This window comes from Apis florea, unplaced genomic scaffold (assembly GCF_048593485.1).
Source record: "Apis florea isolate Af1SG1 unplaced genomic scaffold, ASM4859348v1 contig_3078_pilon, whole genome shotgun sequence".
Taxonomy (NCBI): domain Eukaryota; kingdom Metazoa; phylum Arthropoda; class Insecta; order Hymenoptera; family Apidae; genus Apis; species Apis florea.
The window spans coordinates 856,733-874,265 of record NW_028256702.1 but is presented as its reverse complement, the minus strand read 5'-3'; the positions used below and the strand labels follow the sequence as shown (position 1 = coordinate 874,265).

The 17,533-nt window shown below is 20.3% G+C and overlaps 3 protein-coding genes across 5 annotated transcripts; 2 read left to right on the top strand and 1 right to left on the bottom strand.

Annotated features, from left to right (window-relative positions):
- Nucleotides 1–1,488: 1,488 nt before the first annotated feature.
- Nucleotides 1,489–5,433, top strand: IKKbeta (inhibitor of nuclear factor kappa B kinase subunit beta). Its single transcript, XM_012491350.3, has 12 exons — nt 1,489–1,710; nt 1,888–2,090; nt 2,172–2,330; nt 2,440–2,657; nt 2,742–2,846; nt 2,921–3,059; nt 3,136–3,324; nt 3,738–3,949; nt 4,104–4,388; nt 4,458–4,607; nt 4,706–5,026; nt 5,116–5,433. Exons 1-12 carry the CDS (start codon nt 1,602–1,604, stop codon nt 5,177–5,179), a joined length of 2,154 nt encoding a protein of 717 aa, XP_012346804.2. The 5' UTR covers nt 1,489–1,601; the 3' UTR covers nt 5,180–5,433.
- Nucleotides 5,434–6,728: 1,295 nt separating this feature from the next.
- Sec63 (translocation protein Sec63) lies at nt 6,729–13,817 on the bottom strand. Its single transcript, XM_086908446.1, has 12 exons — nt 13,342–13,817; nt 12,532–12,634; nt 12,359–12,473; nt 12,157–12,262; nt 11,768–11,991; nt 11,177–11,338; nt 10,720–10,960; nt 10,418–10,563; nt 9,682–9,829; nt 7,684–8,167; nt 7,319–7,610; nt 6,729–7,177 (listed from the first exon to the last, which is right to left on the bottom strand). The coding sequence occupies exons 1-12, from the start codon at nt 13,463–13,465 to the stop codon at nt 7,037–7,039; spliced, it is 2,286 nt and encodes a 761-aa protein (XP_086764572.1). The 5' UTR covers nt 13,466–13,817; the 3' UTR covers nt 6,729–7,036.
- Nucleotides 13,563–17,073, top strand: SMSr (Sphingomyelin synthase related). Of its 3 annotated transcripts, XM_086908449.1 has the most exons (7): nt 13,563–14,109; nt 14,461–14,666; nt 15,135–15,465; nt 15,603–15,931; nt 15,988–16,128; nt 16,211–16,365; nt 16,454–17,073. In XM_086908449.1, exons 3-7 carry the CDS (start codon nt 15,166–15,168, stop codon nt 16,855–16,857), a joined length of 1,329 nt encoding a protein of 442 aa, XP_086764575.1. In that variant the 5' UTR covers nt 13,563–14,109; nt 14,461–14,666; nt 15,135–15,165; the 3' UTR covers nt 16,858–17,073. The 3 variants fall into 3 exon arrangements, with proteins under 3 accessions (XP_086764575.1, XP_003697128.1, XP_031774645.1); XM_003697080.4 differs by lacking the exon at nt 13,563–14,109 and having other exon boundaries at nt 14,260–14,666; XM_031918785.2 differs by lacking the exon at nt 13,563–14,109 and having other exon boundaries at nt 14,403–14,666; nt 15,139–15,465.
- Nucleotides 17,074–17,533: the final 460 nt, after the last annotated feature.

Here is a 17,533-nt window from a genome sequence, read left to right as displayed (position 1 = left end):
TTAAACAGACATTCAAATTATTCTATTCAAAATTTTTATTCTTAAATTATATATATATAAATATATTTTAATTAATTAGATAATATTAATGATTCATAATTATTAATAATTTGATTGTTATATTTATATACATATATATATATCATTTTAAAAAAATATAATCTGCTAAATATCTGTTTTTGATATAATAATATAATATAAAATATTTCTATATTTTAATTTATTAAATAATTTATTAAAATTTGTTATAAATAGTATACTTTTATAATTTTTAAATTTTTCAAATTTCATATTTGAAATGAATGACAAAAATATATTCGATAAAGTTTTTATCATTATACATATTATATCTGTCACGTCAAATAAATGCAAAGATAAAATTTTATATTTTAGAAATAAAAAATTTTATATAAACATAGACTATTATATTTAAATATTATATCTGTATGTGTATTATGAACATATATATTATAAATATATATGCGCATATATTATAAATATATGTGATATAAAAATTATATTTAATAATTAATTAATAATAATTATCAAATTATTAATAATATATGAAGCATTAACTATCTAATTGATTTTATTAAAATTTAATAAAAATGTGTTATTATTTATCTACAAAAATAAATTATATATATATTTATTTATTTAAAATAAGATATATTTTTACATAAGTTTAAGATAAATGATAATATTTATGTCTTTATTAAATAAAGCAACTCTATTTTCATCTTATTATGTTATCTAATATAAATTGTTCATAATAAATAAGCCTTAACCGATATTTTCGTATCAACTTTTGTATTTGTTTTGATCTCTAAGATTGACTTTCCAAACGTATTTTATGAATAAATATTAATATCTTGTATACATTATTAATGTATATATATACATATATAATATGTTTAATTTTATTTTATTAGAATATTAACGAATGAAATACATGATATTTATAACTAATAAAATATGTAAACCAAATATAGATATCAATAATATATTTTTATTTAATCAAAAAATAAAATTATATACATAAATATAATTATACATCATTTTGTATCCAAATACTTTATATTTGTGAACCCTAATACTAATAATTTTTATAAATAAGAATATAGATTTTTTTAAATCTTATCATATTATGATTTATTAATATTTATATATTTGTTATATATTTTACTGTTAATAAATGTATAAATATGTATTGAAATTTAAAAATATTTACGATTTATTATTAAATTATTCTTATTTTTTAAAAACATAATATGATCGTAACTTTAACAATAATTTAATTGAATATTCATACATTGAATATTATATTAAATATTCATACAAAAGTTTTTATATTGGTACCATTGTCAATCAGTGGTTTCAATTTTTATATGCATTGACAATATGTATATGTATATTTATTTTTCAAAGTAATTAATATATGTGTTATGAACATAATTATTTTATAATTTAAGATAATTAATTTTTTTTTATAAAATTAATATATCAGAAAACAAATAATAAAGAATTAAATATCTATGTTTTGATTTAATAAAAATTCTACATTTATAATTTTTAAATAACTTTTAATTAAAATATTTAATATGACTGCTATACCAGTTTTTATTCAAGAATGGACTTTTGATCAAGTTTTAGGTTCTGGTGGATTTGGTATTGTTCAACTTTGGACACATAAAAATGGTAAAAAAATTGGTACGTTAATTTTTTTGTAAAAGAAATAAAACGATGAAATTTAATATTTTTAACATTTTATCCTTCCTGATTAAAATAATTATTATTTATAATTAATAATTCAATATTTATGATTGTATGATATGATATTATAAAATTCAATATTTGAAAAATTATAAAATATTTTATAAATTATAGCAATTAAAATCTACAAAAAGATAGATATCAAACATTTAACAGAAACACAACAAAAAAGATGGATTTATGAAGTAAATATGATGAAACGTTTAAAGCATCCAAACATTGTTAAAGGATTTGACTTACCATTTAAACATCCTGATGATAAAAAAGATTTACCTATACTATGCATGGAATTTTGTAGAAAGGGTGATCTTAGATCGGTAAATATTAACATATATTTATCTTTCTTTAATTAATGAAATGTTTATATGGTTATATTATCAATATTTTTTAAATTTTAGGTTTTGAAGAAAGTAGAAAATTGTTGTGGTGTTAGTGAAAAAGAAGCAATTAATGTAATGAAAGATATTTCTTCTGCAGTAGAATATTTACATTTTAATAACATTACTCATCGTGATCTAAAGCCTGAAAATATTGTTTTACAAGATGAACATAATATAGTAAATAATATTGCTTTCATTGTAGCATTTAATATAGCATAAAATATATATATATATATATATATATATATATATATATATTTATACATACATATAAAATATATTTTAGATTTCATATAAATTAATAGATTTAGGATTTGCAAAAGAACTTGGAGAAACCAGTATATCTGGATCTTTAGTAGGTACATTGAATTATGTAGCTCCAGAACTATTATGGAAACAAACATATAGCTGTTCAGTAGACTATTGGAGTTTAGGAATTCTTTTTTATGAACTTGTTAGTGGTATAAGACCATTTTTGCCTAGAATGCAACATACTATGTCATGGTATATTAAAATTATAAAAAATATAAAACTATAAAAAATAATTTAAAATAAGAATTTTAATATATTAACTTATATGTTTTGTAGGATGCAATATATTAAAAATAAAAAATACGATGATATATGTGCTTTTAAATCAGAAGAAAATATAATTTTTGGTCAAGATATTATTGGTCCCACAAATTTATCAAAGTAATAACTATAAAAATATTTGATATAATATAAAAAGTATTAATTTCATTTAAACTTATCGTATTTTTTATTAGAAATCTTCAAAATAAATTGGTGGAATGGTTTAAGATTGTATTACAATGGGATCCAAAAAAAAGAGGAAAACAATATGATGAAGATGGAACATCAAATTTAGTGGTGTTTAAATTATTGCATTCTATTTTATCAAAACAGGTATTTTAGTGTGTAATTTTTATTATATTAGTATTACTTTAAAATATAAAAAAATATAAATATTTTATTTCTTCAGATAATTCGTGTGTTTTTTCCATCAATATATAAAATTAATTCATATGAAATAGTTAATACTACTAAGATTACAGATTTACAATATATGATTGAGAAGGATACTAATATACCAATAAATCAACAAACTTTAACAGATTATTTTGGTAAAGTTCTTATTGAAAATCAAATACCACTTTCATTACAAATTCAGGTATAAAATAATGTTATATACATTTTTATAGTTATTATATTTTTTACTCTTCAATGATTAGTAGTAATAATATAATAAACTATATAATTTCTATTATATATAAATTCTTTATAATAAAATTTTTAATATAATTATAATTTTATTTGTATAATTTATATATTAATATATGTGTAAATATTATATAATATTCATTACTATATAATTCATATACATATATTTCATATATTTCATATAATTTATTTTATAATAAAACATGCATAAATATTTATGTTTAAAACTAATTTTAAATAAATTATTTATATCATAGATATTATCTTGATCATTGAAGAATTACTTTCTTATAATAAATTTATATTTCTTCATATTTAATTTTTTTGTTTTTATCTTAATTTAATCTAATGATTATATTGTAGGATTCAATTTTATTTGTTTTTAAAAATGAAAATTCTTTAATAGACAATATTCCTTCACCAAATATTCCTATGGAAATTCAAAAAATGATAGGATTATCAAAAAATCAATTAGATTTTGAAACATTACAAGATTATTATAGAGTAACAATATTTTTTATGAATCAGCAAATATATTTGTTTCAACAGTATATTTTTGCTTTAAGTATAAAAGTGTAAGTTTTTCATATAATTTTTCAATATAATTATTTTAAATTATTATGTATATAAACTTAATTTACATAATTTATCTGTAAATATATTTATAATATATTATAATATTTTGATTATACATAATACAATTATTTTATATATTATTATATATTTCAGAGATTTGATTATTTCAAGACTTGATACATTTGATAAAAATATAAAAGATACATTAACAAATATAAATACTCTTTTGCATAAACTATCTATAGTTCATACTGAATGGGAAAAAGGATCTACAAATAAAGATAAATTGATAACTTTGGAAATTATATGTAATAAAGTTACTAAACTTATTGAGATCACTAATCAAATAAAATTAAAATTTAATTTGCTAATATTGGAGAACAGTAAATTAAAAGATACAGTACAATCTATTGATTGTATTAAAGATATGTTTCAAATGTAAGATTTTATTTTATAATATTTTAAATACAAATATATATGTATAATATTTATTTGAATTTTATATAGATATGATAGAGCTGCAAAAATTTATGAGTTGCATATAAACAAATGTTCTCATAAAGATGCAAAACCAATAGAAATGGTAAAATTAATTTTTGAATTTTTGAAAGAAGAAGAAATACAATTTCGTAATGAAAATATTTTTAAAACTATAAAGTATGTATGCCATGTATAAGCATATTTATATTGTATATATTAATAATATGTAATATATTAATATATGCATTAATTGTTATATTACATTAATATTTTAGAGAAATAACAAAGTTGGAAATAAAACTTTCAAAATTAGAAACGATTTTCAATTCAGTTATTGCTATGAAGAGCATATATTATGAAGAATTTCAAAGTATAACGCAACATAGTTTTAATAATATGTTTGATATTTCTGATAAAGAATCTTTAAACTTATCTACTACTTTACATGACACTGCAAATATTTTATCAAATGATAATATGGAAGTATCAAACGAATTTAATAGTAATCAATTTTTGAATACATTTAATGTCAAACATAAAGAAATTATAAATACAGATAATGATGTGATATATGATAACTTATTAATACGTTACACGTATGTTTTATTACAATTTTCATGTTATAAAATAAGAATATGATATTTAAAATGAAAGTGTAAAATACTTTTATCTTTTATTTTACCAGGTTAGATAATCTTTTGATAGAAATGAAAAAAAAATATATGGAGCTACTTAGTTTGGAACTTTAAACATGCAACAAAGAATGTATGTACTGCATTGTTTGATTTTTAAGATTTTATTTCTTTTTTTCTTTTAATAGATTTTCACTATTGTTTTTTTTTTAAATTTAACATTTTTTTTATAAAATATATATTTTTTTTTAAAGAAGTTTATTTATTTGTTTATATATATATTTTTAAAGAAGTTTATTTATTTGTTTATAATTGCAGTATATTTTAATATTTTTGGTTTCTTGAAATATAATGTCGTACACCCCATTTAATATTAGCATTTTTGTCTGTTTTAAGATATGTATATATAGGTCCATTTGTTATATATTTCTGTTTTATTTTCCACTCAACATTATTTGATGATGTTAAGTGATCTGTAAAATATTATTTATTAATATAAAAATTAAAAATATTTTATTTTATATATATATACATATATATAGAGAGTATTTTTCATTTTTCTGGAAAAATTGTAAATACATAATTTATAGTATAAGTAAAAATAAAAAAAATTTTAAACAAAAATGATTTAATATATTAAAATTATAAACAAATATTAATTACAAAATGAAATATAAATTAGCAAATGGATTTTACATTATAAAATATGAAAGATTAATATATGTATAATTTTTTTTTAATTTTATAAAATGATATATTCTTACATATTATATTTGTTTATAATTTTGTAATAAAGTAAAATTTTATTTATTTTTTTTAATTTCGTTTATAAATAAGAAACAATCTGTATTGAATATCAAAATTTTATATATTAGATGAAAGTTAATAAATAAAAAATTTGATATATAAATACATGTATATGTATGTACATAAATATATATATATATATTTATAATAAATATATATACGTATTTGCACAATGCTAATCAATCATTTCATATAAATACAAATGTGTGATAAAAATATAATTAAGTAAATTTATGGCAAAGTTTTATATAATATGTACTTTTTTTACACACTATATTAGTATAAAATAATTTAATATATATTATATATACATATGATGAAAACATTTATTCTTCATATATATATATATTTTAAGCAAAATTATTTTAATAAACAATAATTATATGAATATGAAAATAATATATATTTTAAAGAAAAATTAATAAAAAAAATTGATTAATAGTTATTTATTTTGAACATTATGAAACATACCTTTTTTAAACATTACACACAAAAATAAATATATAAGAATAGATTTTAATATCTGTAATAAAATTGATTATTATTGTATATATATAAGAATAAGTGTATATCTAACAATTTATTTGTAATTAAATTATATTTACAATTCTGATGTTTAAAATTTTAAGATTCATTGTATCATAGAAACAGATAGAATACTGACTGTTTTATAATAAACTATATCAATAGATTTTACCTTCAACAAAAACTTATGGTTGAATGGTTGAATGAATATATAAGGCAAATGTTTTTATTTTGCTTTCACTTACATAAAAAATTTTCAATTCTTATATAATTAATATATTTCTTCATAAATTCTATATAATAGTGAAAAATATTAAATAAGATATATCAACAATTTCATATTTTGAAATGTATTTTATTAAAAAAACTGTATATACATCCTAAACTGAGGATTAAACAACAATGTTAAAATAAATATGATTTTCATTTACTATTACTTTCTCTTCACTGAAAAATCTTACACACCATACTATTTTTTCTAGATTGTCCACGTATATTAACAATTATGCAATTTCACGTATAAAAGTTCATTGTACATTAACTTGACAAGTAAAAAAAGAGGAAAAATGCGAACATTTTCAATATCTATTTAGAGTTTTGAAACAAGTTTAAAACTTTTAACTGTTTCAAAAGAAATAGATATTATTCATTGTCACTGATATCTTCATCAGTTGTATATTCGGAATGTTCATCAGCTGCATCTACATCTTCTGCTGTTTCTTCATCTGAAATATCCCACTGAGGATGTTCTGTGGGAACTTTTGGTGCTTCTTTTACATCCAGCTATAAATAAATATTTTTAAGTTAAGTATAATAATAGATAATAATAGCAAGTATATAATAAAATATATAATAAAATAATAATAATAATAATAATAATAACAATGAAATTTCAATTTCTATAAATAAAGTTTTATCACACACCTTAATATCTTGAGCTTGATCAAAACCAAGATAAGAATCACTACGTAAACACACAGTAAATGTATAAACACCTGGCCATCGTGGTGCTGTAAATTTTAACTGAACTTCTTCAAAATGTGCTAACGATGTAACATAAATAGGAGTTGTTAATAAAGTTTGACTTTTGCGATCACAAATGTAAACCCACCAATATTCTTGCTTAACATCTGGAAAGAGTGGGCAATGCACTTCATGTGATATATTACTTCTTCCTTCTAAAACTTTTTCTCTCTTTGAAATTCTTTGCTGAAATCTGCTTAGAAGAATATTAGTACATAAAAAACTATTATTATATATATCAAATTATTATAAAATAATTATTTTACCTTTCCCATTCTGTATCATCATCATCTATAGACATATCTTTTTTTTCATGATTATCTTCATCATTACTTCTGTCACTATCAACATCACTGTCACTGACATCAGATAGTTTATCTTTGGAAGACTCTTTCTCTATTTTATCTTCTTTTTTCTTTGCATTAGGAGTATTTGTTTGTTGAGCGTTATTGCTAGACTGTAATTGTGTCTGAGCATTCTTTGTAGAAGTAAATTTCTTACTAGTACCTTTTTTATGGGACTTTTTTTGACCTTTCTTTTGCCTAAGCCATGCCGGCTTTTTTACAGTTTGATTCTGTTCTTCTGACACTTCATCAGGAGCTTCACTGTTTAGTTTACTATCATCAATCATGGTTTGTTCTTTAATGGTATCATCTCCAAATAAATGTTTCATATCTTTACGAGTTAATGATACTGTTACAGTCACAATAGCACCAGCAGTATAAACAGTTGGATTTTCATCATCAATTACTGAAATTAAATAGAAAAAAAAAAATTATATTTTATGTATATATAAATATATAGAAAAAGATACAATCTCATCAATTTTAATAATTTTTAAATATATTATAGAAGACAATATTTTGAACAACTTTTTTCCATATATATATATATATATATTTTAGTTTCAAGATATTTGCAAGAAGTGATTGCTACTACTACATTGAATTTTGTATGAATGCGTCTATGATAGCGTACACATTAATATATGACTGTCACTTATCAAGTATTTTATAAACACATCATAGCAGCTGATAAAATAAAAAAATAAAAAATAAAAATAAAAAACGGATGAACTAATATCATTTAGTACTTATCTATAGAAAGCTTGTACATTCCATGAATCTTTCGAATTTATGGAATGCAAAAATAAATATAAATAAATAACCTTTAAGCGAGCAAAATTACAATAACTAAATACTTATGTTATAATAATAAATATTAAATATGTGTAAAAGAATTTTGTGGTACGTGAATCGCATGGTAGTCTACACCTGTTTAATATACGTGGAGAGTGAAAGATGATGATCGCCGAAGCACGGAGATGATCGACAATCGTGGATCGATTCCTGAAAGAAATAAGACGATATCATCACAAGAAAAAAAATGGACTATCAGATCGATTTATTAGCAATTGCAATCTCGAATTGTGCGGATGCTAAAAAAATTCCCGAGCATTTTTTTTCTATTCATATCATAGGTGGAATATATATATTTCTAATAATTGATATTTATAGACATATAGTAAATATTTTATTATTTAAGTTAGTGAAACAAAAAATAACATAAATAATATTGTTATATGATTTTTCAAAAAAGCAGTGCTCTATAAAATTCAATCAGTTTTCAAAAGCTTAATAAATTAAAAAAGTTAAATATATAATTATACCGGACAAATATCTTATCGATGTGATAATCGATAGAATAGGCGATGACAACACTGTATGAACTATAAAGTCTATAAGATTTGTTTTTTATTCTTTATATATGAGATATTACTATTATTGTAATTTATATATTGCTATTATTGTAATTTCTGTTATTCCAATATTCCGACTTCACTTGCCCAAAGATTGTATTTTATTATCGCATTCTATGGATCTGTGAAATGTTGAATTGGTTTTTAAACTCATAAAAATTTATGAGAAAATAATTTTTTGATTATCCTACATATCTTAATTGCTTATTAAATGTATTTATATAAACATTAAATAAAAAACATATTGATGCATACGCTATCATTGATACATAAGTATAGATGAAATTCAATGTAGTAATAGCAACCATTTTTTTGCAAATATTTCGAAAATTAAAGCCAAATAATAGTTATATAAGAAAAAATTGGATAAAATATTGTTTTCTAACATAACATATTTAAAATCATTGAAATTTGTGAGATATGTCTTTTTCTATATAATTAAAAGAGCATTAAAATATAAATATAAAATGTTATCAAAAGTAAAAAAATATTAAATAATTTTTACCTTCAGATCGTACTTTGAATTCTATATATGGCATACTTCCAAGAACTTTCATTACATCTTCATATTGACTCTCTGATAAATGTCTAAGAATCAGTCTTCTTTCTTCTCCTTTCAATTGTGCAAATTGTTGAAGACTTTTGATTTGATGCTAATTTAGTTGAATAAATTTGATTAAATTTTAAATTATAACATATAAAAAAAAGTGTTACAAGTCAATATATTTAATTTTTATTTTATTATGTGAAATACATCTTTTAATTTAGATTTTATTTAATTTTTTTAATTTAGATTTAAAAATAATATATATTGAAGTTAAATACTTCAAATAAAATAGCATTATGGTTGATCTAATTAATTAAATCAATATAAACTAATGTGTGGTGAATAAGTCGGATTTGATTTCTAAATTTTTACAATGAAAATATTAATATTTTCGTCTGGTCCATGGAAAAATTTTTGGCAAGAGACTGTTATAAATTTATTTTTAAGTCAACATATTGTCTATTGTTTGATAATAATATAACTGCACTATTAATTGAATATCATGCATCTATATTATCTTTTCGATTCGCCTTGTTGGATTAATTATAATTTTTAATGAATCAGTTTCTTTTTAATTTGAAAAATTTCATGTTTTTGACTTGTAACATTTTTTGTACATAGAGAAATATAGATATTCTATATTAAAAAAAAATTAAAATTTTTTAAATATCTTTTTATAATAATTGAATGATACCTTTTTTGGTAAAAAACATTTTAAATTATCTTCAGTTATATGTGGTAACTGTAAAAGAGGATTTTTGAATTCCCAAAAACCTTGTACTATCATTGCACATAATTTCATGCAATTTTCTACAGTTTTTATACTTGGTAAACGGGGAACTGCAAAAAAAAAAAGAAATATTCATCAAAATATAAGTGTATTTAAATATTTATATTAAATATTATTAGTATAAGATGTGACTTTAGAATATTTTATTTTTAGAAAAGAAGAAAGAAAACAAAAAAATTTATAATTTATATAATATACATGTGTACCTCTTCTAGCATAAGCTAATAAAATTACTCTATTAGCACAAGTTACCATCTCTTGAATCAAATATGGACATTTTTTTACTATATATTGTTTATCTTTTTCTAATGTATTCGGATTTAATGGTATACGAGATAAATGTGCATGAATTAAAGCTCTAGCTTTAATTGAATATGAGCCATCATATGAATCACATAATGCTATTGCCTTGTTTTTTGCACCTAAATCTGGCAGTTGCTTAATGAGCTGGAAATAAAATATAAAGATTATTTGAAGTAATAAATTTTGTCATTATTATCATATCATTAATTTTTTTATAATAAAAAAATAAATTAAATATGTAAAACTAATATTAAAAAATAATATTCTGATCATTTATTACATTCCACTATATATATAGTACATTCTATTCATTTTAATGTAATAATAAAAAATAATAAAATACTGTAATATATATTTTACCGAATAAATTTCTTCACTATCTGTATATCTCTCAACTATTTCTGCATTTCGTTTCTTATGAAATTCATATGAAGCAGCAAGAATTGTAATAACTCTTTTTAATGACATTTGAGGATATTCAATGAAAAAAATATAATACAATCGAGTAGTTGCTAACAACACCTAGAAATCAATAATGAATTAAATTCAGTAATATTTATTTTGTTTATATTTAGTTACATATATATATTATACCTATTAATATTCTATTAATATTAATATTCAGTGAGACATCTTTAAATGATTCTAGAAATTCTAAAATAAACAATAAAAATTGATGTATAAAAATTTTGCTTAAAGCTTATTTATTATATATAATTATAAACAATTTAAATTTATATTAGATGAATTGAGATATAGACAAAGATAAAAAAACAATTTCATTTTTGATTTCATCTCTTTTTATCTAAAAATTTAATTGCTTATAACTCAATAAATAAGTCAAAATTTTTGTATCAATTTTTCTATTTATTTCGATTTTTAAAATCGAGACCAAAAATATCCCATGAATATATTGACATTCTGAATATATTGCAAATTAAATATATTTACTTGATCACCAGTATAACGAATACTTTTATACCACCACATTCCAACAGCTGTTGGTAAAACAAACATAAACACCAATGAATAGAATCCCAAAACCCATACTGAATTTTCTTTTTCGACTATCCAAGATGGTAAAGCAATTCCAAAACTCATTGCTCCAGGACCATCTGGATTTCCATATTTTTCCCAGTTTTTTCGTGCTTCTTCATCCGTTAAAGCTTGATATGCTATTAATTTATATAAAAATAAATAATATTAATTTTAATAGAAATTAAAATTATTTTAATTATTTAATATAATTATAATGTTATTAAATATATTACTATTAATCAATTATAACAACAGCATATGTCAAATAGTTAATATATTTTATATATTATAGTTATTTTAACCTTTAGTCAATCGCATAAAAGCTTTTTCATTTCCAGTTTCTTTATCAGGATGAAGGATTAAAGACAATTTACGATATGCTTTCTTAATGTCACTTTGAGTTGCACTCTATAAATAATAATAATAATATTATATATTGATAACATTATTGAATAAATAAAAAATATATTTTTAATAGTTAATACTTGATTGATTAATACTTACAGAAGACACACCAAGTATTTCAAATGGATCAAAATTAGCCATTTCATAATCAAATTGGGATACTTTATATGTCAAAAAGATAAGAACCACCCATCCAAGAATAATAAGAAATTTGCTACAATAATATAACATTATGAAAATCTAAAATTAATATAAAAATAATTAATACTTACTCAAATAATGCCTTGGTTTCTTTCCAAGGCTTATTAAGTCGTAAGATAACTTTTTTCTTTTTGCATCCATCACATTGGCATTCCTTTGCTTCTTGATCAGGATCTAATAAGTTATAAGTAATAACAAAAATAAATTAATTATATAAATAATCTAATTATTATTGATATCTTTTATTTTAATATGATAAATAAAATTTAATACTTTATAAAAATGATTTTATAAATATACTAAATATAACTTTTTAATTTATAATTGATATATAAATTAAACTTAATAAAGTGAAGATTACAAATTTCTTGATATTAAATCCTAAAATTATTGAAAAAAAAATATTTATAAAATTATTGAAATTATTAAATTTACTAAATTATTATATTATATATTATAATATAAATAAAAAAATTTATTGATATATTATATGATAATTAATCTATACATCTTAAAAATAACAAATTTTATTAAATGATGTGTATGTGTGTATCCAAATTACTTCTAAAAAATATGTAATTAAAACTTAAAATAGAAAATATTAATATATATATAATCGTATTCAATATATTATTAAAGTACAAGTATTCAAAATATTTCATTTCATTATTGAGGTTATTAGAAAATTAGTAACGGGATATTCACAATTAAGTGCTAGTTAGTCTTTCATCACAACATTATGAAGTGAATTAAATAAAGAAAAAAACGAATATAAAATATAATAAAATTATATAATTCAATTGAAAATATGAAAATATGAAACATTATTGTAGTATTATTTATTTTTTATGTTAATTTAAATAGATTGGTCTAGAGCTAACCTTGTTTGGGACAACGTGGCCAAAAATAGTATGTCACAGGTATTTGAAGAAGTGCCGAAAATGATAGTAGAAAGTAGAAAAACATTCCACCACTTTCGTCGTATTGAAATTTTTGACCGCTCATAGCTCATTAAGTAATAATCTTTAAGTATATTGTTTAAGTACATTCATTACTAAACTCTTCTTTGAATTCACGGTACCATTCAATATACAGTTACAGAGTTGTCACCGTCAAGACTGCCAACTCAGCACAGAATGTTATTAGTTTAGGTCTGATGTGCAATTGGCGTTTATGTTTGACCGATTATGTTTATATTCACGCAATAAAAAATATAAAGAATTAAAAGTCACACGTTAAGAAATGATACGTTCTTCACACTGTAAGATTACAGATTATTTTACTGCTTCTAAATGAACTTAGAATATGCCACTGCATGATAATAGTATAATTTGTGATTCTATTGTACTCTGACCGTGAATAACGTCACTAATGCCAACGTCATATGAATGTTAAGAGTAAACAAATCTTGAATCGATATTGAAATCGATAGATATATCGACTTTATAAATATAAATCCATAAGAAAAGAATCACTATTTTTTAAATATATTATTTTTTTTATAAATTTAATATATTCTAAGTTAAAAATAGAGAAAAAATACTTACTGTATTAACTAATTTATAAGGGAATTGTTTAGAAATTATTCCAAATAATGTTAATTTATAAAATGTTTATTTATATATTAAAAATTAAAAGTTACTACAAAAGTAAGTACATAAGTAATCGAAAATAATATTAAATAGGAGAAAATAAAATACATATATTATTTTCGAAAATTGAATAAAAGTATTTTGTTTTGCTTAACATTTTATTTTAAAGTAATTTTGATTTATTTTTATTATATTTAGATTTGATTTATATCTGATCTTATATATCTTATGGCTATCTGATTATATCTGATCAGATATCTGTGCTTTATTTGTTATTATTTATTTATTGTTTGTTATTTACTAATATTTATTCATATTAATTATTAATTGATATAATTCAAAATTAAAATTACATTAAGCAATTACAAAATTACCGAGATACTTATTATGCTTTAATTTGAAAAATAGTAAGTAATGAATATATTCAACTATATTCATGATATTCTGATCAATGGTTCTTTCTGGATTGGTTTATTTACAAATACTGCCAATGTATGATTTCGTTTGACAATAAGATCATATTCAATATTTAAGATACATATTCATTATGTACAATAAACGCACGAAAAAATTGTGATATCTAACTTTGATAATTTATTTATTAAATTTCTAAGGTAAGTCAAATATTTTTGATTTGATTAAGGTTAAATACATTTCAAAATGAAAATAATTTAAACAATTATGTATATATACAAGGATAAATTTCATAACCAAAAATTTATATAAAAATATATTTTTATTGTGATATTTTATATTATTAATTATATTAGTAATTTTATTAATATTATTATTCTCTTTAATTAAAATTATTTTTTGCATTAATATAATATATTTTTGCATTAATATAATCATTTATACAATTATATATAGTAATTAGAAATTATATAATACTTTTATTATTTTTAATGAAATTATATTATTTTTAATGTTTTAAGAATATGACTATGTTATAAATTTGTTGTCAATGTTTTCTGTTATTTTAAAACATAATAGGTCAATAATTTTATATTTCATAATATAATTAATAACTTATTAATATAAATTTTCACTGATAGAGTAATAAAAAATAAATTTTTTTTTAGATAGGATTAGTACTTTGTATTAAGATAAATAATGTCTGAGAAAAATATAATTGAATGGACACAAAAGGATGTGACAAAGTGGCTTAGTGAAAGCGGACATGAAAAATTTGTTGATTTATTTCTTGATCAAGAAATTGATGGAAAGGTGCTCTTGACTTTGAAAGAAGATGACTTAAAATTAATATCCACAAACATAAAGAAAATTGGTGATATAAAGAGATTATATATTAGTATAAAACAATTACAAAGAGCTAATATGGCAGTATTATTTGAATTAGGATATATTGATATATTTCCTTCATCAAATTTTTTTAGTCATCATAAACATGAAGTAAGAAAGAAAATTTTAAGTACTTAACATTAAATATCTTTAAATATATATATATATATATTTTAAATAAAAAAAAGTGATAATAAATAAAATATTTCAAAGTCACATTATTTAGTACAAATACATATTTTTAACAGATGCCTAGTAGTGGTATAAATAATGAAGGTTCTATTGAACATGAATTTTATTCTGCATCTATGTCAGAAGATGGTCATGCATCACATTTGCCCCCTGAAATTTGGAAAGCTTTCATTAGTTTGGCATATTTATTTATTGTTACATGGATTACTGCCTTTGTAATGGTTATTGTTCATGATAGAGTGCCTGATATGAAAAAATATCCTCCGTTACCTGATATATTTTTAGATAATGTTCCACATATTCCTTGGGCATTTGATATGTGTGAAGTTACTGGAACTATACTTTTTGCAATATGGCTTATTGTTTTAATTTTTCACAAATACAGGTAAATTTAAAAACATTCATTAATTTTAAAAACATTCAACAAATTTTTATTTACAGATTTATTTTATTACGGAGATTTTTTGCTTTATCTGGTACAGTCTTCCTGTTAAGATGCGTTACAATGCTCATTACTTCCTTATCAGTACCAGGTGCACATTTACAATGTCAACCACGGAAGGTTCCTGAAGATTGGACAAAGTATTTTGGACAAATTATTTCTTATTATATAAAAAATAAAACTGAAATTAAAGAAAATTATATTTATATTTTTTTTTTGTAGTTCTGCATATGTAGAATTGTACAATAAGATTGCTATGGCGTATGTTATATGGCGTGGTGCTGGTATGTCGATTCAAGGTGTTAGAACGTGTGGCGACTATATGTTTAGTGGACATACTGTTGCATTAACTATGTTAAATTTTTTTATTACAGAATGTAAGTATTATAATATATTCAAATAGACAATATTTATTAATATATATTTAAATATATTCTATTTATTATTATACTATTTTATTTACAGATACACCAAGACAATTGTATTTCTTACATACTTTTACATGGATGCTCAATATGTTTGGTATATTTTTTATCTTAGCAGCACACGAACATTATTCCATTGATGTTTTTGTAGCTTTCTACATTACTTCTCGATTGTTTCTTTATTATCATACTCTAGCAAATAATCAAGCATTAATGCAACGTGATTCGAATAGAACTAGAATTTGGTTTCCATTATTTAGTTTTTTCGAGTCTTCTGTCGATGGTATCGTTCCGAATGAATATGAATCTCCATCTTTAATCATTTGTAATCTCGTATGTACGGGAAAAGACATATGGCATTTAGTACGATCTTCAATTTGCTTCCGTAAATCATGGCGTAATGTAAACAGCAGTGTAAAAAATAGCACAAAAAAGGAACACTAGCCAATTTAATAAGTTATTTTAGTTTTATATTCATTTGATAATAGATTTTTAAAAATTGTATTAATTTTGACAATTCTCTTTATATTATTTAACGAAATTAATTGTAGTTAATGTTTGGTATGTTTGACTTGTTTTGAAATGTTTTCAATTATAATAATTTATTTGAACTAATATTTTCCAAAAAAAACCTAGTAAAATGTTATATTTCTTGTATAATTCATATTGAGTTTTATTTTCATCATCTTTTTTTAAATTTAACTTTAGTTGATGTTTAAATTTGACTTTAAATATATTATTATTTTTTCTTTTTACTATTAGTTAAAACTAGATTTCATTTTCTTTTTCATAAATAAATATATTATGAAAATTAAATATTTGAGTGAATTTTGTAAATAACAAAAATTTAAAATTAAGTGAATGTGATTATTAATTATTTTTATTACAACTATTTATATATTTTTTTAATATAATTCAAATTTATGATTATATTTAAGATACATCATTATAAATTTAAATTCCAAATTTATGAAAGTCATAATAATGAATTTTAAATAAATTACAAATAACAGTACTAAAAATTAATTTGATACAAAAATCTGAGTATTTGTTTAATCTATAACTTTTGATATGTATCTATAGAAAAATAAAAAATGGAACAGTACAGTACTATATAGAA

Excerpts from the sequence above, each read along its gene's own strand:
- IKKbeta (XM_012491350.3), top strand. The coding sequence starts at position 1,602 with ATGACTGCTATACCAGTTTTTATTCAAGAATGGACTTTTGATCAAGTT. Across the intron at positions 1,711-1,887 it reads TAAAAATGGTAAAAAAATTG|CAATTAAAATCTACAAAAAG; the intron begins GTACGTTAATTT and ends TATAAATTATAG. Across the intron at positions 3,060-3,135 it reads ATTCTATTTTATCAAAACAG|ATAATTCGTGTGTTTTTTCC; the intron begins GTATTTTAGTGT and ends TTATTTCTTCAG.
- Sec63 (XM_086908446.1), bottom strand. The coding sequence starts at position 13,465 with ATGAGCGGTCAAAAATTTCAATACGACGAAAGTGGTGGAATGTTTTTC. Across the intron at positions 12,635-13,341 it reads GCCACGTTGTCCCAAACAAG|ATCCTGATCAAGAAGCAAAG; the intron begins GTTAGCTCTAGA and ends ATAACTTATTAG. Across the intron at positions 11,992-12,156 it reads TTTTATGCGATTGACTAAAG|CATATCAAGCTTTAACGGAT; the intron begins GTTAAAATAACT and ends ATAAATTAATAG.
- SMSr (XM_086908449.1), top strand. The coding sequence starts at position 15,166 with ATGTCTGAGAAAAATATAATTGAATGGACACAAAAGGATGTGACAAAG. Across the intron at positions 15,466-15,602 it reads TTAGTCATCATAAACATGAA|ATGCCTAGTAGTGGTATAAA; the intron begins GTAAGAAAGAAA and ends TATTTTTAACAG. Across the intron at positions 16,129-16,210 it reads GTTCCTGAAGATTGGACAAA|TTCTGCATATGTAGAATTGT; the intron begins GTATTTTGGACA and ends TTTTTTTTGTAG.